Source organism: Kogia breviceps, chromosome 13 (assembly GCF_026419965.1).
Source record: "Kogia breviceps isolate mKogBre1 chromosome 13, mKogBre1 haplotype 1, whole genome shotgun sequence".
Taxonomy (NCBI): Eukaryota; Metazoa; Chordata; class Mammalia; order Artiodactyla; family Physeteridae; genus Kogia; species Kogia breviceps.
In genome coordinates, this window is record NC_081322.1 from 50246570 (window position 1) to 50268688 (window position 22119).

The 22119-nt window shown below is 39.7% G+C and overlaps 1 protein-coding gene across 3 annotated transcripts in view; it reads right to left on the minus strand.

Moving 5' to 3' along the window:
• Nucleotides 1–21181, minus strand: part of MCM9 (minichromosome maintenance 9 homologous recombination repair factor) — an 82301-nt gene extending 61120 nt beyond the window's left edge. The window contains exons 1-6 of one of the 3 annotated variants that reach the window (XM_067011717.1): nucleotides 20923–21181; nucleotides 18271–18484; nucleotides 8569–8885; nucleotides 8022–8103; nucleotides 4329–4529; nucleotides 439–564 (exon numbers count right to left, since the gene is read on the minus strand). In XM_067011717.1, coding sequence (XP_066867818.1) covers nucleotides 439–564; nucleotides 4329–4529; nucleotides 8022–8103; nucleotides 8569–8885; nucleotides 18271–18442 — 898 coding nt within the window. In that variant the 5' untranslated portion in view covers nucleotides 18443–18484; nucleotides 20923–21181. Of the gene's footprint in view, nucleotides 1–438; nucleotides 565–4317; nucleotides 4530–8021; nucleotides 8104–8568; nucleotides 8886–18270; nucleotides 18589–20922 lie in introns of those variants that run through there. The other 2 variants (XM_059083866.2, XM_067011718.1) reach the window with 2 other exon arrangements.
• Nucleotides 21182–22119: the final 938 nt, after the last annotated feature.

Below are 22119 nucleotides of genomic sequence, written 5' to 3' on the forward strand. Positions count from 1 at the left end.
CCCACCAGCAGAAGGGGAACCAGCAGGCAGATGACTGAGAGCAGCAGTCTGAGACAAACACACTGACAGTCACAGATGGAGAGACACTGACTTGGAGACATTAAAAAGCACTATTTCTAATCTTTTCCTCTTGGAGAGAGACTGGGGATCCAATGAAAAACATAGACAGTGAAAGAAATTTAAAGATTTTATTTTGTGGCACCCTGATAGGCTGGAGCAAAAATATATACTCATTGAAAGTCTTTGGAAAGACTGGTATTCTACACAGTAGTTCCTGATGCTGGACTGAGTATTACATAGTGAACAACTGTCAGTTTTAAAAGATTACATTTGGAAAATAAAGCTCAACAAGCAATTTTTACTCAGGAAAGAAAAATTCTAGCTTCTCTTCTTACTCTGTGTGTGAATATTTCTCAAAAATTTTAAACGGGAACTAACCTCTGACCCGTGTTCCTGTAGCATCGGTCCTTTGAATCCCACCAGCCAGCACCATGGCCACAGCAAGCTTTACTAGGTACATTCCAAAAACTTGAGGGCACAAGCTAGCCAATATTTCATTCCTTCCTGGGAAAGGCAGAAAGATGAGTTACCAATAATTTTCAAGAATCCTAGCTGAACTATCCCTTTCTATCCTATATTCTTAGAAACACTCTATGCTCTAAAATGATCATGGGTACCATTTCCAAATGACTAAAAGGAGTGAAGAACTTTGTTTTGGTCCTAAAAGTCCTTTTATTATAATGCCATGAGATGAAAATTCTTTTTATTCCTGGGTGCTACCTGTTTGTTTTTATAAATTTAGCGTACTTTACAAGGGACAGAAAGAAATCTCTTTTCTCCCTCAATGGACCAACATTATCCCTTAAAAATAATACCAGCTGCACTTCTTGTGCAATAATTTCAGTAAAATTACTCCACTGCCTAAATAAAGGGACAGTGTTCGATCTCAGAAACAATGAGACAGATTGTAGAAGCCTGTAATCTTTAAATACAAAAGGTACTTGGAGCTCATGGAGCTTCTCCAGAGGTATGAGAGGTAAAATCAACCCATCCTGCAAGTCAATTCAGCATTTGCTCTGAGCAGTTTGGTAAATCGTTTTATCTAGACTAAGAATCAATGTATCAGGATATTTAGAAGATCATTATAAATGACAACTCTAGCAATCCAAGCTGGAGGTCTTAGGATTCTTCTGATAACATGCTTTAAATAAGCGATTACCACGGTTTTAGGTCCTGTTTTCAGAAATATCAAACATCAAATCTGAGATCTGCCTATGCCATCAATGAATAAAGTAGGTATTTCATTCTGTCATTGGCCCATCAACCAATGAGGCCCATAGAATTTACAAGACTCTAACAAGCTCCTATGGAGTCCGTCTTTTATATGGAATTCACTACTGTGATGGTACTCTGTATGTCTGCATTCATGTTACCAGAAATTAATGTCCACATGCTGGTAACTAATCTGCACGTTTGAGGGCTTTTATATTTAACTCTGAGCTTGTACTCATGTTTCAATGATAGATCTTTTGAGGAGGAAAATAATCATACAAGTACCACTTTAGCTGATGATTCCAGTTCCAGAAGCTTTTCCATCAAGATAAAGGAAAGGGCCTTCCTAGATAATTTGTGTCCCTATGCACAAAGGCTACTTTTCGTAACAAACCAAAATTGATTCAGCGGCAATTAAGCTATGGTGATGTGACCTGGGATGGCAGAAATGGTTAAGAAAGAAAACATTTTAGTGAAAAGGGAACCAAAAAGAAGAATTAGTAAATCCTGGAAGGAAGTTCATTTAACTGCTGGAGGGAATCCCTCCTTTCCTGAAAAGTCTGAGATCCACATAGTTAAGACCAACGGCAGGTATGTAAATTCTGACCAGAATCTGGAGATTACACATACAAAGAAAGAATAGCCTCCACAAGGGAACGAGTAGGCCAGAGCTGTCAAAGAGCCAGGTTTCTCAGCAAAGGTGGTTTCAGTGACTAATGTGCTGACAGGAAGCACACCCCACGGGCTCTGGTGGCAGAGCCCAGTGCTACTGTTTACTAGCTGTCTGACCTCGGGCAGGTTTCTTATTCTCTCCACCTCCATTTCCTTATCTGTGAAATGGAGATAATGATGGTCTCTTGTAGGGTTGTTAAGGAGCTAATAGGTGCACAGCACACAGAATAGTATCTGGCACATAGTAGGAGCTACTTGTTAACTATTTTATTACCTGTACTACTTGTGCTTATTTATCATCTCAAGGTTTCCTCACACTGTGGTCAACACAAAAGATACACTCTGAAGTCAGGTCTGAGGTACCAGAGTAAAGCAAAGAGGAAGGTCCATTCCCTAAATTTGTTACCTAAAGTTGAAAAACTTGATTCCTTGGGTCATGGCAATAGAAGTTCCCATGACTATATCATGGAAGAGAACGCATTAGGGTGAATACTACCCCATTCCTTCCCTCCCTCCCTCTCAGATTTCTGGTTGTAGACCATGTTAATAGTGTGCCCATGTAATCCACTCTTGTGGCGTGGCCTTCAGTTACCCCAAGGAAGAGAACTTCTTAGATTTAAGATAAATGAGTCACCCTGGAGTGGGTTGAGATGGCCCAAAAGACCGCAACCCCTATGTTTGGGCTTCTATCCAGCATCAATGCATCAGGGCCAGGGGATCCCTGAGATCAGTGTAGATCAGAAGAAAATCTTTAGCTCCTCGTCAATACTCACAGCATCAGAGCTTAATGAAGCAGGCCAACCTCCCAGAGCTGAGCAGTGAAGTCATCTCTGGCTTTAGACCAGCAAAATGAAGACACACTTTTGGATGCAGCTCCCCACCTCCACCCTCCTCCCCACACCCCCCAACACACACACATATACTTTGAAATGGTAAAATACAGTGGGCTGATAATTGGTACTTAGGAAATGAAGAAAGCAGAATCTGTTCATACTAAAAAGAAAATAGTTGCCTCGTTTTCTCCCTGTCTTCTCACAGAATATTATATTTATTTCTTCTTTCCATCCAGTAAATGAGATGTATAGCTACAGACTTCTAATTAAAACAAGATAGACTTATCACCAGCACAGAGAACTTCTGATGGCCTAGTTGGAACACTGTACGATTCCCTTCCTTCACTGTTACTAGGTGGAGTGTAGCTGTGGCACTGGAATTAATAAGGAATGATTATGATCCAAGGAAGAGTTACAGATTTTTCTGAGGATTTGAGCCTGAGAAACAATTTTAAGTAAAAAAACTTATTTAAATATACATATGATTCTTAAAAGGTTTGCTTAATAAAGCCACAACATAGAGACCTTTGGTTCTTTCTGTGTGGATCAAATAAAAGAATGATCCGTAACCACCATACACGTTACACATATAAGCAAAAAAAAAAAAAAATCATCCCACAAAATAAAAGCAAACTGCCTATATTTAGGCAAGTGAAAGCCTTTTCTTAAATTAATTAATTTATTAATTTTTATTTCATTGAGCCACGCGGCATGTGGGATCTTAGTTCCCTGACCAGGGGTCGAACCCATGTCCCCTGCATTGGAAGCATGGAGTCTTAACCGCTGCACCACTAGGAAAGTCCCTGAAAGTCTTTTTTTGTGAAATGATATCTGTCCAGTTCAGCACGTGATTTAAGAATAAAGTAATCACTGTGTATTAGATTTGAGGTGAGGTTTATCAGAAAGTCTTTTACTGGCTTCCGTTTATTTTTCTCAGAAGATGCCTCCAAGGAAGAATGAAAATAGACATTTGAAGATTTAATTGGTGTTTTATACATTGGGGATTTTTAAATAAAAAATACTCTACAAACCCAATGGCTATAATGTTTTAATCTGTGCTTTAATCTTAGTGTCACAGTCAAAATTTTTTGCTGTGATGACAAAGATTTTTTGCATTTCTTTCCTACTTCATAGTTTTAAGTCTTCAGCTAAAACCATGTGAAGCTGTCTTAACTGTATAAGATACATCAGAAAAGAAATGGCTTTAATAGGATGAAGTTTCATAATAGGATGAGTTTTGCCTATTTAAGGCAGAACTATGTATTTAATTGGTAAAGAAGGTAGAAAGCTCTGAAACTATTTTGGCAATATAAGAGATGTTAAAATAATAGTTGGAAATGGAAAATCTCTTGGAATTTCCAGTAAGATCTCTAAATAGAAAAGACTATACCAGAAAAGGGCTGCAAAGGGAGACTACAGCTAGAGGTACCGACTGATGCTACTCCCTTTGAACACAGTCACTGATACATAGCATGTAAATCACAAACATTGTATTTAACTAATGAATGAAATGCCGTTAATAATTATCAGCTCTATACCCTTAACACAAACCTGCAAAAGGATCGCTCTTATAGTATTCCCAAAAATCTTCAAATTCTTTTCGGACTTCCTCATCCATGTTGATCCCTGCAGACTGTTCATTATTTACTTGGACGTAATTGGCTTTCAGGACTATCTCCACTTCACAGCGCACATCTTGCTGAAAGGGCTTCCACCGTTGCATTACAACCCCATAAATAGTGAGGTCGTCACCTGGGACAAAGCACTGAGTGAGTCCAGCAGTAGCATCCTGCCTGCTTGGGCACAAACTCGACAAAGGACCAGAACCAAGAAATAAACCACTACTCCACCATGGTTTAGAGTAGTACACGTTCTTTGCCCCAAACCATTTGGGGCAAAAGAACACCACAGAGTCCTGATTTTTTTTTTTTTAAACAGGCACTTGTATTTGTATGGCTAAAAGCTAAAGCCAGCATTTTAATTTTTCTTAATCTGCCACATGATAATCACACCAAATTCTAAACTTTCCCTGGGAAAATAGTTTACTGGATGATTTATTCATCGTGATTATATTGGGTGAAATGTTCATCCTCTCAGAATCTCTAACCATATAATTCTCACTTAAAGGAGAGGTGGGAATTGCAGCCAAAAGGTTAAAGTGCAGTCTGCCCTCAGTATCTGCAGGGGATTTGTTCCAGAACCCACCTCAGATGCCAAAATCCACAGATGCTCAAGTCCGCAGTCAGCCCTCTGAATCTGAGGTTCTGCATCCACAGATTCAAGCAACCATGGATCGTGTAGTACTGTAGTATTTACTATTGAAAAAAATCCGTGTATAAGCGGACCCACCAAGTTCAAACCCATGTTGTTCAAGGGTCAACTGCATAATCAATTTGGTGTCAGGAAAGGAGACAATCTTGTGATAATGGATACTATACTAGTTTTAGTTCCTTGTATATTTCATTTTTACTTAACTGCATTTGTTAACATTCACTCACTGCCTTTTTTTTTTTTAATGAACAAAAGGATGAGTGCACTAAGAAATGAATGAATACTTGTTCTACTTCAAAGCTCCTTTCCATAAGCTATGAAAGCACAAGATACAACCCTGCTCGTTCTTTCTTTGTTGGTTCCTTCCCATCTAAGGAAACTCTACCATTCCTAATTGATGGGTAGAATATTAAACTTTTACAGATTTTCCTAAGAGGCCTTGGGTAACTTATAGACACAATGACAACTGTTTCTATTATTACATACAATTCAATTAGCGAGTATAGGTGAGTGCTTGGCATTCGATATTTTGGTACTGGAGAAAAGGGGGCAAAAAAAGGAAAGATAATCCTAGTCCCCCAGATTTCAATCTTGTTGAACATAGGATGTTGGACATACCTTAAATCCAATCCTAGTATTTATACTCTGAACTAACAGGCAAGTCTTCATTTCCAAGCCTATGTCAAATATATGATATCTGCTGATACAAAATGCCTTTCACTCTATAAATGTCAATGTGTAATGTGTAATCTGCAGGGCTTTTGATTTCCTGAAGAAAAGTGTTCTGTGAATGCTAAATGCATGGAACTGGTGGTAGCAATTCACCGAATAGAAGGCATATTTCTAGCCAAAGGCAACTTTACAGTAAATGGTGATGAACACGCTAAATCAGTTCTTCACACATTTTCAAGATACTTCCTCAACCACGGCTGGATGGTTTTCAAATCCAAACAGGAACAGTGATCATTTACTATATTGTCTGCCCCCAATTTTTTAGATGAAAATGGCCAGGGCAACTTTATATGAGCACTTCAAAGAATTCTCTACTATGGTCATTTTAATGAGTTATATATAGGTTGTTTCTACATTAAGTCAAATGAGAAATTTAACTTTCAGGTATTGCACCCACTAGTAATAACCTGACTTTACTAAGCAGCAGTAATGTGGAAAATGTGAAGTACTCAAGAATGGACAAGAGCACTGACTCATCAGATGTGGATTCAAATCCCAGCTCCACCACTCACTGGCTGTGTGGCAAGCTACCTAATAAACTGAGTTTATTTCTTGACCTACAAAATGGGAATAATTATACTTAGATCATAGAACTATAGTGAGAATTGGGTCAGATAATGTATATAAAGTACTTCATGCAATATCTAGAATACATGCTCAATAAATATTAGCTATTATTATAGTAAACTTACTTTACATTTGTAAAGCAACTAATACCATTAAACACCCTTTAATATATACATGTTTTCATTTACTCAGATATTTGAGAGACAGATTCATACGATCATCAGAACAATTGTGAGGTACACATGATAGTCTAAGGCAATAGATACTAATTTGAAACTTGCATGTTTTTCCATAGTAAATGTTACTGGAAAAAAATGTTATTTTCAGAAAGCTAAAATTCTTACTTTTACAATCCAATCTCTTTGTCCCCTCTATCTTCTGCAGCATATTTACCACTGCAGCCACCCTGGTCAGACCCATCTTTGATCTCCTGAAGCACTTAACAGTTATCAGTACACAACCTCCAACTTTATTACTCTGCAACGTCAGACTGGGGTTCCTAACTAGACTGTAAATTCCTGAAGGGCAAGGATTATGCCATTTATGTCTTCTGATTCTCACAGAGGTTTGTAGCAATGGATAAATGAAAGATAGCTGATGACAGACTGCTTCTATCCATTCTCTATTGTTAGTGACATGTGAAAGAAAAATAGCTTAAGATTTTTTTTTTAAGTGCAGAAAGAATTCAGTTTAGATGAACTGCATGAAAACATCTTAATCACTATCAAAGGACATTTTCATGTTCTGGCTAAGCTCATACAAGCACTGCTTTGCTGATCCAGACATTACAGATTCTGGTTAAAATCTAGAGTCTTATATGAACAAGGTACTTTGACACAGCCTTGTCCATTTAGCAGGCAAACCATGATCAAAGCTGTTATTTACTTAGAATACTGTTTAGACAAGTATGAACTCTTAATATATTTGACATAAATTTCAAACTATGGGTTGGTGATTCTTGGTGGAAGGAGAGAATATTTTGACAAGGAATTATTCTTGACTCTAGATACTGAACTCTTTGTTTCCATAGAGCCTTTGCCTCATCATTTTAATGAAAACGGCAGCTCTGTAAAAATGAGGCATTTGGAGAAGCTTAGGGTTAAGAAAAGGAAATGATGGAATTTAGAGACATAAAGCATTTTCGTCTTGTCCAGTAGGGGAGCACTGGGATATGAAATAAGAGGTCAGACATACCTGTTACTGCCCAGGGGACACATTGGTGCTATTTTTTTTTTTTTTTTAATAGAGATTAAGGGGTTCTTAGTGAGAATGGGAAATATTTAAAGCAGGAAATGTTGAAGTTAGTTGAAAGGCAATCGTTGACAACAATCATTTGCATTTTCTGACCCACCTTCAATTTAAATTAAATGTTAAACAGCCAGTGGAAATTGCTAGGCAAACAGTAAAAGCAACAGTTTTTAAGTTGTTTGGAATAAGAGAAGGAAACACAAAGGATAAGCTCTCATGGGCAAATCAGGTTCTTCATCTGTAAAACAAGCAGCTAGACTAGACTGCTAAACTCCAGCCCAGCTTCTTTCCTGCTATTACCTACCTCCTCATGCCAGTCTCTGCTCTCAAGTTCCCCACACTCACTTGCCCGTGATCTTGGGAAAATTAAAAGTGGCTTTTCCTAGTCAATACTTTAGGACCTACTATATAAGTTAACATTCTCACCAGATTTGCAACTGTCTACTAAGTCATCTTCCAGGATAACCTTCATTGTTCGTGGGATACTTCCAACAGATAGCCTTTGAACCTAGCAAGGAAAAGGAAGCAGACACTGAGTATGCTCAGATACATACTAAGTATTCAGAAGACTAGCAGTTCTTGAAATTACTGTTTCTATTTCTCTGGTATTATCACACAATTTAATTACGATGGGGATTTATGGAATTTTCTTGAAACGTGTGCCTACTATCAGTTGAATTCACTAAAACTACAATAAAATAAAAACATCCATATGGAAAATATCTCAAAATATAATCTACCTTGTGGATGGTCAAAATAAACACATGCTCCAACTACTAAACACAATAACATTTACTTAACTAGAAAAGAGAGGCAGTTCTTTCCTGTATCTAGTCATAAGACAAATCACTCGGTTCCTCTGATTATTTCTTCGTAACAGATTACAAACGTGTTCCCTAGTCCTGGCAATTTGCCCATAGCTGAAAAACACTTCTTCTAATTTGTTATTTTTCGCATTTATTTGATCACTTACCTGTTCCTGAATTTTGATTTCCTGATAATCTCTACACCTAGTTGGAGATGAAGACAAGTCTGAGAGGCAAGTGAATTTTGCAGAATCACAGCTCTCCAAGCTGGGACATGAGGATGGCCGACAGAAGGTATAATACTGCTCAAAGTCGGCCCTGACCACAAATACATGCTTGCATTTGTTACACATGTAATCCCGCTCAAACTCCAGGATCTTCACCAGACTCGTTCGAATCACTGTCCCAGTGACAGATAAAAAGTGTCCCACATCCTTGGTTCTAGGGATGTGCTCCCTCACCAGCTCAGGACAAACAGGCAATCCTGATGGAGAAACAAAACAAAAACACATCAACTTCTACTTGGGATTTGACTCCATGCAATATATTTTTCTCATATTTCCCGAGGGAGAAAGTATAGTTTCAGGAAAAAGAAATCTTTGTGTTTTACTTAAGAAAAAAGATCAACTCAAGAAAATATAAAAGAATTATTTCAAATAACAATTATCAATGGACTCTCTTTAAAAGTATGTATCTAGATGATATATTGATAATAACCTGGATTAAAAAAAGAATTGATTCTCTTAAGAAGGCTATCTCAGTAGGATGTAAACACAGTATATAATTTTAACCTCATTCAATGAAGAATATACTGCCACATGCCACACATAAAATCAAAGCTGAGTGATAAAGAGATGGTAGTGGAATGAACAAAGGCTAGTGCTTTTTCTAGTTAGGTTCAGGATTTATTAATACATAATCGGATAGTGTTTTCAAGTCTTGAATTACCCAGAGGTTTACCTACAGCACCACTTCATCCTTTTAAAACCTTGTGTTTTGCATCATTAATAAACAGGCAACTCAAAAGGTACAAAATGCCAAAGAAAATTCCTATGTGGAAATGCCCTCTTTTTCGTATTTGGCTACAAGGCACCACTGGAGTAGAGAGATGCTGCCTGTGATGGTCAAAGGCTGCCTCCTAACAGGTTTATCAAGGGAGCATTTGTTACACTGGTTCATGTCCCCTGGTCTATGGTCTTGTCCTTGAACTTAGCTCTGAAACCTGATAAGCATGAACACTGAAGACAGATCTATTGGATTTGCCAAGCTCATAAGAAATAACCATAATTGCCATGATTACACTTTAAGTTTCTATGGTCAGAACATTTTCTCCCTGTTTATAGATCTATTCTGAAAGCCAAATCATTATCATCACTGTCATCATCATTGTCATCAGAAGGCAGTTTGGGATGCAAGGAATTTAAGGAAAAAAAAAAAGCAGCAGATTGGTTAGATGAACTGAATGCTTAAGGCGCCAGGCTACATTAATCTGGTGATACAGCTTAGACATCTACAGACAGACTTGAATTTTCTCTGCTGCTGGCTGAGACTCTCTCTCCATATATCCTATACTGTATAAACAGGGTGGGCACTGCAACATTTGCCACTATGACTCCTTTTTCTATGCTGCCAAGGCTGACTTGCCTGCTTTCTAATGGAAATACTCTTTATATTAACTTGGATTGTATCACACTTTGCCAGTAAGGGAGCCATACTTTTGCTTACAATGATTTTGTGTATCTCTGCTCTGTTCTGTGTCAACTTTACAGTTTAACTATCAGAAAACAAACTTATTTTCCTATTTCCAATTCCTAGGGAATGCTTCATTAAAACACCCTGGAGCTCACCAGTGCTACATCATATGTGCAGGAATAGACAGAGAGGTTGGGGCAGGAATAAAGCAGGTTTTATCCATTAAAATATCCATGGTGTTCATTTCTCAGTGCTCATCTCAGGTGTCTGTTAATTCAGCTGCATGTAGCTAAGTGATGAGAACACACCAATATTTCTAGTTACAACCAAGTAAAAGCCAAACTAACAACCAAAAGCTTTTCATTAAGAACAGGTCTAGTCCTCATATCCTCATTGCTTATGTTTCAGGGGTACAATGTCCTCTTTTAGTTCCCATCCTAGAATGTTAAGAAACAAAAAACCACCAAATGGAGATGTCTCTTGGCCTTAATTAGATGTACATTGTGGCAACACATCTTCACAATGCTTGCAGATTCTCAATTACCTTTTTCTTGCTCCCCACATGAATGCTTTTTAAAAACTATGATATAATTTAGGTACCATAAATTTGCCTTTTTAAAGTATATAATTCAGTGGTTATTAGTACATTCACAAGGTTATACAATCATCACCACTATCTATTTCCAGAATATTTTCACTGCTTCAAAAAGAAACCCTGTTCGCAGTAGCAGACAGTCTCTATACCCCCTCCCCTGAGCCTCTGGCAGCCACTAAGCTACTTTATGTCTCTACGGATTTATCTATTCTGGACATTTCATGTAAATGGAATCATAAAATATGCACCCTTTTGTGTCTGGCTTCTTATACTTAGCATACATTTTCAAGATTCATCCATGTTGTAACATGTATCAGTTCTTCGTTCCTTTTTATGGCTGAATATTCCACTGTATGGATATACCACATTTTGTTTATACATTCATCAGTTGATGGACATTTGGGTTGTTTACATTTTTCTCCTATTATGAATAATGTTACTACAAACATTTATGTGCAAGTTTTTGTTTGAATACCTGTTTTCAATTATCTTGGGCATACACCTAGGAGTAGGATTTCTGGGTTGAATATACTTTTGATAATAATTTTAATTTTTAAGTTTTCAAAGAATCACTAAGAGTTCTCTATTGTAAGTATATAAAAGGATACTCAAGTGGGAAAAAGGATTATTAACCCAATTTGCTTCTTAAAAGTATAAACAAAATCTATCAAAATTACTTCTGAGAAAGATGAGCAAAGTGAGGAGGAGAATAGGAAAAAAAAGTGATGGGTTAGAGAACTTAACAACAATTATATTTTTGAAAACACTTAGATTTTTGAAACATCCATTCTCTCTTTCTTGGCTCCTAAAGAAGTCACATTTTTCATCCCATTTCTACTCCTCTCATTCCTAGCTCTGCTTCAGATGCAAATTGATTGTTCAGTTTAAAATTCTACTGTCAATATATTAAAACTTAAGAAAAACTAAGATCACAAGAACTGGGTTATGGAGAGTGCTATGTTACTCCGATGCCATGCATAGAGCAGAATGCCCAGTGAAACCACAGACTGCCCAGTGTAATTTAGCAGACTCTGGATGTTCAGTATGATGAAGTCATACATATAACGAATGAGGTCTTAACATAATCATTTAGTTAGATGCTTGCTATTTTTGTCCAAAAACAAACTTCAGTTTAAAAATGAAGCTATGTATAATTTTATTGTAGTTTTTTCCTAAAAAGCTACTTTTAAATTGATTCTGTCTTACTCTGAATAGCATCTTCAGATGGAAGAGTAAAACACCATATTCCCTGGTGCTTCTATAGTAATCCAGGCAAGAAATAACGAAGGCCTAACTTTTAATCTCCTCCACTTAAACCCTTCCAGGCTGCTCCCAGATCTAAGAATAAGGAACCAAATGTGGGATTGGACCACAGGACGTTTTGTGACGGGTTTCTTCTCACACCAAGCCCTCTGGGCACTCAAATGCTCTCATACAGTGTCCCCTTTGCCTGACACTCTCCTCCCTACTCTGTCCCTCAAAAATGCCCACATTAAGAAGCAACATAAGGGTTCAGAATACATACTGTGGAGCCAGAATGAGTGAGTTGAGTCACAACTCTATCATGCACTAGCTGTGTGACCTTGGCCAAGTTATAACCTCTCAGATTTCCCTCCTGTAATATGGCAATAACAAAACCTACCTCACAGGATCACAAGAAGATTAAAAGAATTCATATAAAGTTTCTTGGAAAAGTAACTTGCACATAGCAAGCACTATTTAAACCTTAGTTCTTATATGTAATCTTATCATTTTCCCCCTTAAAAGGCTGGCTTAAACATAATTTTCTTAATGAAATCTTTCTTTAACCCATTTCAGGTTAAATTCCCTCTTATGTGCCTTAACACACTGTTCTTCTCCTTCATACTACTTACCACAATTTAAATAAAAAGAATACATAATTATGTTTCCACACTAGAATATAAACTCCATGGGGGCAGGACAGAGGTAAATTTTATTCGCTACTTATTATCATCGCTTTATAAATAGTAAGCATTAAAAAAGAAAAAACTTGAAAGATAGATGAAAGGAAGGCAAGGAAGAGGGGAGGGATAGATATTAAAGATACTACATGAGCTTTGAAACCAATTAGAGATAAGGTATAAGGAAGAGGATGAAATTTAGAGTGACTCCTAGTTCCCTGGTTCCATTAACCAAGTCAGGGAATTCTGGAAGGCACATGGTAGTCAATCAGTAAATATCTATTGAAAGAATAAATAAGGAAATACGATTTTCAGATGGAGGGGGGCACAGAGAGGGGAGGGAAATCATGACTACACTTTTTTTTTTTTTTCCCCCGGTACGCGGGCGTCTCACTGTTGTGGCCTCTCCCGTTGCGGAGCACAGGCTCCGGACGCGCAGGCTCAGCGGCCATGGCTCACGGGCCTAGTTGCTCTGCGGCATGTGGGGTCTTCCCGGACCGGGGCACGAACACGTGTCCCCTGCACTGGCAGGCGGACTCTCAACCACTGTGCCACCAGGGAAGCCCATGACTACACTTTTTGATACACTAAGTTTGTAAGAAGGTATCTCTAGTTTGAAACATCTGACGGGCAAGTGTATATTTGAATACAGAGCTTAAGAGACAGATTCTGGCAATCAATCAATCAAGTTGGCACTTGTTGCTCTATAAGTGGCAGCTGAAGCCTAGGTTCAGAATGGAGGCCACCCCATCAGGAAGAGGATGCAGGATTCAGGAGCAGATGGCCACACCTCAACCCTGAGGACCTCACACCTACAGGACCAGTAAAGGAAGAGGCTCCCAGAGCAGGGAGAAAAGTCACAGCTAGAGAGGGACGAAAGGGCAAGACAGTGCTGTCAGTGGAGCCAAGGCTGGAGTTTCATAAAGGGGGAGGAGGCAACAGTATCAAATCCAGCAGGGAAATAAAGGAAGAGAAATCTCGACACTTGTCCCTCAGTCTGACCATGAGGCAGTTACTGGGAAGGTGGGGGAGGGTGCATTCATTGTGGTGGAGGTGAAAGGGTGAATGGGGGAAGGTTATGCTAAAGAAGGCATGAACTCTGTCAAAACATTATTATGAAAGGAGAGTAGATGGAGGGTAGAGGGGACACAGAGTTGAAAGAGGGGCCTCTCTCCTGAAAGGGAGACAGAAAGGATTCCTGGTCATCCTGGCCACCACCCCCCACACCCCCATAGGCTCCATGCTTCCCCCCAGGGTGCTGGTATGAGCTGGTGACTGACTTCTAGCACATGGCTTACCCATCTCCCTAAGATGGTAACTTACCAGGATGCATGTCTCATCTAAATCCAGATTCTTGAGTAGAGGCCATGGTTGGGCTTTAGGAAAGCCCTGAACCTCTTGAAATTCAGGCAGAAATTTAAATATATATACACCTGCATTTTCTGAAGAGGATCTGTAACTTTCTCAACATATAACCCTGAAGAACCTCTTATTTAAATCCTCAGTCCCATAGTTCTATTGACTTGCCTATCATTACCTCTAAGAATAGAAAAAGGGGCTTACATTGTGGGAACAGTCGCTAAACCTCCCTCCCCTCCTTTCATTTAATAGTAATGCCCTAATGTCTCTTATTGCCTACTCAGCTCCTGTTTAGATCACATCCTACACGACCTGCCCCAAATGCTCTGACAACATGACAGGGACATTCATAATCACTTACTTCCTGGACCAGTCATTTAGGACCTTAGTCATGTATTGCTTTGCACTGCTCCTTAACCGTTTTGTATCTGGAGGGTAGCATCACTTCTTGAGATCCTTTCCATGCTCCTCTGTGCCCAGCCCAGTGCTTTATTAAGCACTTTTAGATAAGGAGAAAATTAGTGAATAAGAGAAGGGGAAATGGGCTTTCCCTCTCTCTCTAGCCTTCCCTTTATCACATCTGGCCTCCAATCTCCTAGTCCAGACAAAGTGCATGAATTTTTCTGTGCATTTCATGGTACCTCTGTAGCTTTCCTTAGGCATGCTACTTTGTCTGGAGAACTCTCCCCAGTTCACTCAGCCAGGAAGAGCACACTCAAGCTTACCCTTTTGCAAGAAAACTTCCCTAAGTCCAGGCTAGCACCCTCACAGACACAAATGGAACAGCTAAGCAAAATGGTCAAATGAATGCATCATTGCATAAAAGATGCTTCTTATATCTGGAGGAAACTTCTGCCAGGAAGAGTGAAAAAGAAGATACTCCCTTAGGTCCACAGACACCTTCCTTTCCTTGCACATGATAACTCAGGCCTGTGCATGCTGGGTCATGACAAGTCTATGCAATACTGATTTTATTTCAATCAGCATAAGAAGATGTGCTGGAGAGATATTACACACTCAGGAAGAAGGCAGGTGAGAGGTGGAGGGCATCAGGCTCAGCCACAAGGGTCCCTCATATGCTCACCAACCCTCTCTGTGTCCCTCCTGAAGTGTGGCCAGCGAGAGTGAATTCCCTGCCACCCACCTCCAACAAGGGGCCTGTGTCTAAACCCAATTACAGCACCTCTAAAGAAAAAACTATGTAAACACTTACAACCAATTTTTCTAAGATTAGCTTTTCATTATCTTCTATACTTTTATAATATGGGGCAATATGCCATCCTTAATGTTCTTATCTTACTGAATGGAATCATGTATATGGTCCCTGTTAGGATAAACATTTTTTTTTTTAGAATCAAGCAAATTAGTCTAAAATATATCATCATTACGATTAAGTGGTTTATTTTGTAAAGTAACTATATTATTTTAAGAAAAGGGTAGTAGAGGTGAGTACATTTTTTGATCTTCAGATTCTTTACTTTCATATCACAATTTTTAAAGTAAATTTATGATATAAAGACAGATAGGGCTTCCCTGGTGGCGCAGTGGTTGAGAGTCCGCCTGCTGATGCAGGAGACACGGGTTCGTGCCCTGGTCCGGGAAGATCCCACATGCCGTGGAGCGGGTGGGCCCGTGAGCCATGGCCGCTGAGCCTGCGCGTCCGGAGCCTGTGCTTCGCAACGGGAGAGGCCACAACAGTGAGAGGCCCGCATATCACAAAAAAAAAAAAAAAAAAAAAAAAAAAAAAAAAAAAAGACAGATAAAAGTAACATAATGCTAAGCAAAACTGACCACAAAAATCAAAACCTTAGAACTAAAAAAGGGTAAGGGACAGTGTTTTGATAGAAATGTCAATTCATTTTAATCTGTCTTACTATATGCTACTAAGTGTGTTCTTCAACTATCCCAGTGAAGCAGGGTACATCAGGCACTAAGCCACCATTAGTGCTAAACAACAAAAACCTTTGTCATTCTCTGACTCATTCACTGATCAAAATAAATAAATAAATAAATAAATAAATTTTTACTTAAAACAGAGATATGTTCACATCTGTGTTAGAGATATGTCCAGATCAATTACTTCAGGTCCATGGTTTCCAGCGTGCAGTCCCTGGAAATCGGCATCAGCCTCAGAGCTTTGAGAAGTGCAAACCCAGGCCAGACCTCTTCAGTGAGAAACTCTGGGGGTGGGGCCCAGCAATCGGCGCTTTAACAAGCCCTACAGGTGATTCTGATGCCCATTAATGTTTGAGAAACACTACTTTAAATAATACTTGAGGGCTATTTTTTTCTTCCTCATTTATTCAATACTTTGATGCCAACTGCATATTTGAATACCTTTCATCAAAACCACTGGGAATAGCAAGTAAACTTTAGACCAATAAAAATCCCAGAAGACAAAGAGCAATGCAATGTTCCTAAGGAGACTGAACCACAGAGGCATCCTGGGTTTTACTAATTCAGTACCTTGTCTGGAGTCCAAGATGGAGGTGCAATATACCTAAAACCAGACTTTTCCCATCCCTGGTTCATTCTGCCTGGGACACCTGCATCCCTCCATGATCTCACCATCTAGTCTTTAATCTTTGGGTGAATCCCCTAGGACAATTCACTCCCTGCCCAGTGAGCTAATATATCTCACACATACCTTGAGTGATGCATGCATCACATAAGTAAAAGCTGCCAGTAAGCTCCTTTACAATTATGTTTAATATGTACATATGCATGTACCTGTGATCATACATACACAATATGGTAAATATTTGAATATACAGCTGTCTCCCCTACAGCTTTGAACTCCTTTAGATGAGGGACTATACCATATTCGTTTTGGTTTCCCAAGGGTCTAGCAAACGCCTACACGGGATATGTTTGTAGAATGAATGTTACTAAGGTAATAACATATTTTGCGACTCACTTTCTCAGAGAATAATGAAGAACTAGGCTAAATTCACCTGAAACCAATAGGGTCACTTAGGCAGACAGAACTTTAGTATTTAAACTGAGCATGGAAAAGTGTCTAAACATAAGGACAGCCTAAAACCATTTGCTAAATACCATTTCAATAACATTAACTAAAGCCTCTTTTTTTTTTTTTTTTTGCAGTACGCGGGCCTCTCACCGCTGCGGCCCCTCCCGCTGCGGAGCACAGGCTCCTATGCGGAGCATAGGCCCCTAAAGCCTCTTTTAACAATGCTTCTGCAACATTATCAGAAGAGGACATTTCTTCTTGATCCTAGCAAGAGATTACCTAGTATCTGATGCATGAAGATTAATAATCTTCATAATTTTATTCCAGTAAGTGCAATCGCAGATACTATTTTTTCACTTAAATCAAATGCCTGGAATTTTTTTGAATCTTAATTTATCTCCAAGAAATTCTATAGTGACTCCTAACCTTTTTTGGAATCACAGTAATCATTTTTGTTGATTATAAATCCCCACCTTTCTGAAATGTACTATAAAGTAAATATTTATTTTTAAACAAAATGGTACATGTGTTCTCCAACTTAATCAAAGAGTGCAGGAATTCAAAGACACAGCTTTGACATCACAAGTTGCTGATTGCTCCACTGCAATTTCTTTAAAGTTAAGAGGCTTTATCTGTCGTTCATTCAAAAAAAGTTACTGAGTGCCAAATAGCTGGCCAGCACAATGTTAAACTTGATATATAAAAATAATGAATTTCTGGGCTTCCCTGGTGGCGCAGTGGTTGAGAGTCCGCCTGCCGATGCAGGGGACACGGGTTCGTGCCCCGGTCCAGGAAGATCCCACATGCCGCGGAGCATGCCCTGGGCCCGTGAGCCATGGCCGCTGAGCCTGCGCGTCTGGAGCCTGTGCTCCGCAACGGGAGAGGCCACAACAGTGAGAGGCCCGTGTAATGCAAAATAATAATAATAATAATAATTTCCTAAAATAGTTTTGAAGATCACTAGGTAGCATCTACCACTTTGCTAATTCTTTGAATTATCAATTCTTCCATTGTCAGGAGTCATAAAAGCTCAGAAAGCTGAACTAGTTTTATACACACATACATGTATGTATATATGTACACAAATATACTGCCTCCACACATTCTCCCTCCTCTCAGTTGGCATGGCTAGTACCCCAGTCTCCCAAATGTCCAGAGAAAGCAGTATAAAATCATGATTCTTTTCCAAAAGTGACCATCAACTACATAAATGGATATACTTTTAAGTATAAATGTCAATTAATTCTTAGTGCTTAAATTCAATATATGTTGGGATTTCTCAAAATCTTTCTAAACAATAACATGGCAGTAAAATCCTTAAGTGATTCACCTGATATCCTGGCGTGAAGATTCTGCTTCATGGAGACACCTTCAGGCTGAGAAAGGGACTGGAGAATTGTCAAGGCTGATCTTCGCAGTGCATTATCAAAAATAGTTAGCACTTCATTAGGGAACATGTTGAAATATTCCCCGATTTCCATGTTGGTCTCAAAAAGGGTCATGGCATTAACCACAACTGGGTAATGAGCATCTTCATCTCTTTCCTTCAAGATGAGAAGAATATCATTCTTATGGTATTCCAAAACATATGACTCAAACACTTGGCCAACCAGTGTAACTTGATCGCTATTCATCTTGGATCTAGTAACTTAAGAAAGACAAAGGATTGTATTATACCTTTGATTTCTAGACTTATACACTAGTTTACAAAAAGATTGGTTATAAATCATTCTGACTTTGGGCCACACTCTAATCTCAAAATACTATCTGAATTCAAATCTTAATTGGATCTGACAGAGTCACAGTCACTTATCAAATTTATTTTTTTCAGTGAGTGAAGTTAATTTTGAATGATGTTGGTACTGATAACCAAAATCCAAAATGGTCCAATGCCTTTCCCATATCTTTTCCCCAAACTTCCTCCTCTTAACCCTATAATATGTCATGTAGAAGGCCTTTGCCTTTTCTTTAATCAGATTCCATATATGCGTTTGCTCTCAAGTATAAAATCTTAAATGCCAGTCTTTTGGTTTAAGTTACTCCTAGTAGAGTTCTTTGCAAGCATCCTGGGTCTACATTTTATTCACATAAAAAACGTATCTTTCTCTCTGTCTCCCCACAACCTAGTTATACACACGCACGCGCACACACACACACATTCATTTGTATTCTGCTACTTAAATGGAACACACTACTATTCAGATTGGTAGCCAATTCTGACTTAAATAGTTAACAAATTGGCTTTAGAAATTTACATTTGGAGGTGAACTTGTTCCTATTTTCTATTTCTAACCTAGGAAAACTATTGGCTTCAGCAAAAACAGCTGTCAAGAGTCTAAATAAAGCTAGATCATTAAACTGAGGAAAGGAAATTGGTCTCTAAATAATAAATCACTACGATTGAAAGTAAATACAGTATATTACATTCCTGGCTATATGTATATATTTTTTAATTTGTACCTACAGATTAAAAGGGCCTACCCTCATTCTATTTTCATGTATACATGTAGATATCTACCATGTACAAGGCACTATTCTGGGAAATGAAAAAAGCACAATAAAAGGTCCTCTATGCCCTCAAAGAACCAAGGAACAGATCAAATGAAACGGTACTCTAACAGTGTCAAAAATGCAATACAAATAGGAGCACAAAGAAGAGAAGGATTAAATTTAAACGGAGTGACAATCCCAGATGTGGCAATGGACAGTTACAAATAAACTGTCCAAATGGATCATTTAAGAAATTCTTATTAGTCAAAGGATAAGTGTCCTTTGACTAATTTCGTTCAACCAACATTTATTGTACTAGGCTTTAGAAACAGAAAGATTAAAGAAGATTATGAAATTCACAGTTTAGCATCCTAAGTATGTATTACACATGCTATTAGCAATATTTGCTTCTCTGGGAATCTACTAGAAGGTGTGAGGGGGGGCACGGTATACCACAGTTTGGTTAAGAATCCTGACACCTACAGGATGCCAATGTGAGAGTAAGAGATGTGTAGGCCACTATATTGGTAAGTATTTGGTTTGGGTTAGGTAATATAAATTCACCTAAGCATAAAGCAGAAAAAGCACTTGGGAAGGAACAACTAATCCTATAGTATATTCACGATGTGGCCTTTGATAAAAAAATTAAAAAATCTGGAATCCCAAGAGTGGCTATAAAATAACCTCTAAGATTCCACAAATGCATATTAAATTTGGAGCCACAAATTTAGCAATTTAAAAGGCACTTCCACATACGGCAGGAAGCGGACAGCCGCAGAATTCATGGTTCAGATTAAGATCATATTAAATTTCGCCTAGTCTTTTTGAAATAGCATCACTAAAAAAAAATAGCATTCACTTTCAATACCTGGGCACAACTGACTAATCAAATATTTCTTAGCTGTTTGCAAACGCTAGAAACATGCTCACCCAGATTAACTGGTGGCAGAGCTTTACAACTTTCAAGTTCCTTTTCCTTTTTCTTATGAAACATTTTCAGACCAAATAAATAAAGCCAAGTTGTGCTACCTTATCCTCTTGACTAAACTGCCAACAAGAAAAATCCGGGAGGATGCATCAGCAGCAATCTATCTGGGTCCCTTGTGACCGCAGCCGGCCACCCGCCGCGCCGCCCCTCCGGGAGCCACGCCCCTCCGCTTCCCAGGACCCGCCCCTCTGGCACCGCCCCTTCCCCGCCCGCCAGCTTCAGGTCGGCGCCTCCTACATGCCTGGCTCGCCGCGGGCGCTCGGCAAACGTGGGGCCGACTTGTGCCCGGAGAACTGCTTTACACACTTCCGTCTCTGGACGTAGCCCGTACCCTACAAGAACTCGGCAGGTCTCTGACACTTCCCAGGCTCGGCTGCGGGCAGCTCCGTCGCCGGCCTGGTCCCAGAGTTTAATAGTTTTGGAACTAACCAGGTGTGGGCGAGACTTGGGACGCACTGTGGGAAAGATAAATAATGGTGCAACAAGGCAGCGTCTGTCACTTACTGGCGGATACGCGGTGTCAGAAGTCACCGGGGGCGCAGTGCTCCCGAGGCCGAGGGGCGCGGAGAGCTCAAGCCGATCGGCTGGGTCCAAAGAGGCGGGAGCAGGCCCCGGGTTGGGGGCGGGGCGGGCCGCGCGCGTGGGGCCGCGCAGGCTCCAACGGGCCTGCCTTGCGCCCGGACGAGATAGGCGCCACGCGGGCGGCTCTGCCGGGCCCGCGCTCCCGAGGGGCGCCGGGACAAGCACTGCCTCAACTTGGCGGCTCAGGTGGCTCTTCCGGGTGGAGAAGCGGGCGGGCGCGCGCCCCGCCAGGCGCCGCGGGAAGAGAGGGGAGGGGCAGGGCTCGCTGGGAGTGGCGAGTAGGGTCCCGGGCGGGGCTGGGCGGAGCCGCTGCTCGGTAGTGGGGAGGAGTGCCGGGCTGTGCGTTGGCCGTGAGGGAGTGTACGGCCCGGGCTTTCCAGCTCGGAACTCCGCCAAAGCTAAGGCCACAACGATTATCTGTCTGCTTCTAGAAGTTTTAGAATGAAGGTTTTGTGTTTAGGTCTGTGATTCATTTTGAGCTAATTTTTGGATATGATGCGAAGTGTGGATCTTAGGTAACTTTCTGTCGTATGGGTATCTACCACTATTTGTTGAAAGAGCTGTATTTTTTCCACGGAATAGCCTTTGCACCTGTGTCAAAAATCAGTTGTCCTTATATGTGTGGGTCTGACACTTAATATTTCTGTTCCCCAATCTATTTGTCTAACTATAAAAACTCGACGTTGTCTTAATTACTGTAACTATAATGAGTCTTGTTGAAAGCGGGTAGTGTTTGGCCTCCAATTTTGTTTTCTTTCAAAGTTGTTTGGGCTCTTCTCTTTCAATATGAATTTTAAAGCCAGCTTGACATTTTCTATTAAAAAGCTGGGATTTTTGTTGGAGTTGTATGGAATCTGTAGGTCAATGTGGGAAGAATTTATGTGTTAATAATATTGAATCATATGACCCTTGAACAAAGTAAACCTCACCATTTATTTAGGTGTTATATAATTTCAAAAATGTTTGATCCTTTGTCAAATTTATATCTCATATTTATCCCTAAAATCATGGGGAAAGAGGAACCATGCTTTTTTTAAAAAAATTTATTTACTTTTGGCTGCGTTGGGTCTTTTTTTGTGGCACTCGGGCTTTCTCTATTTGGCGGCGAGCGGGGGCTAC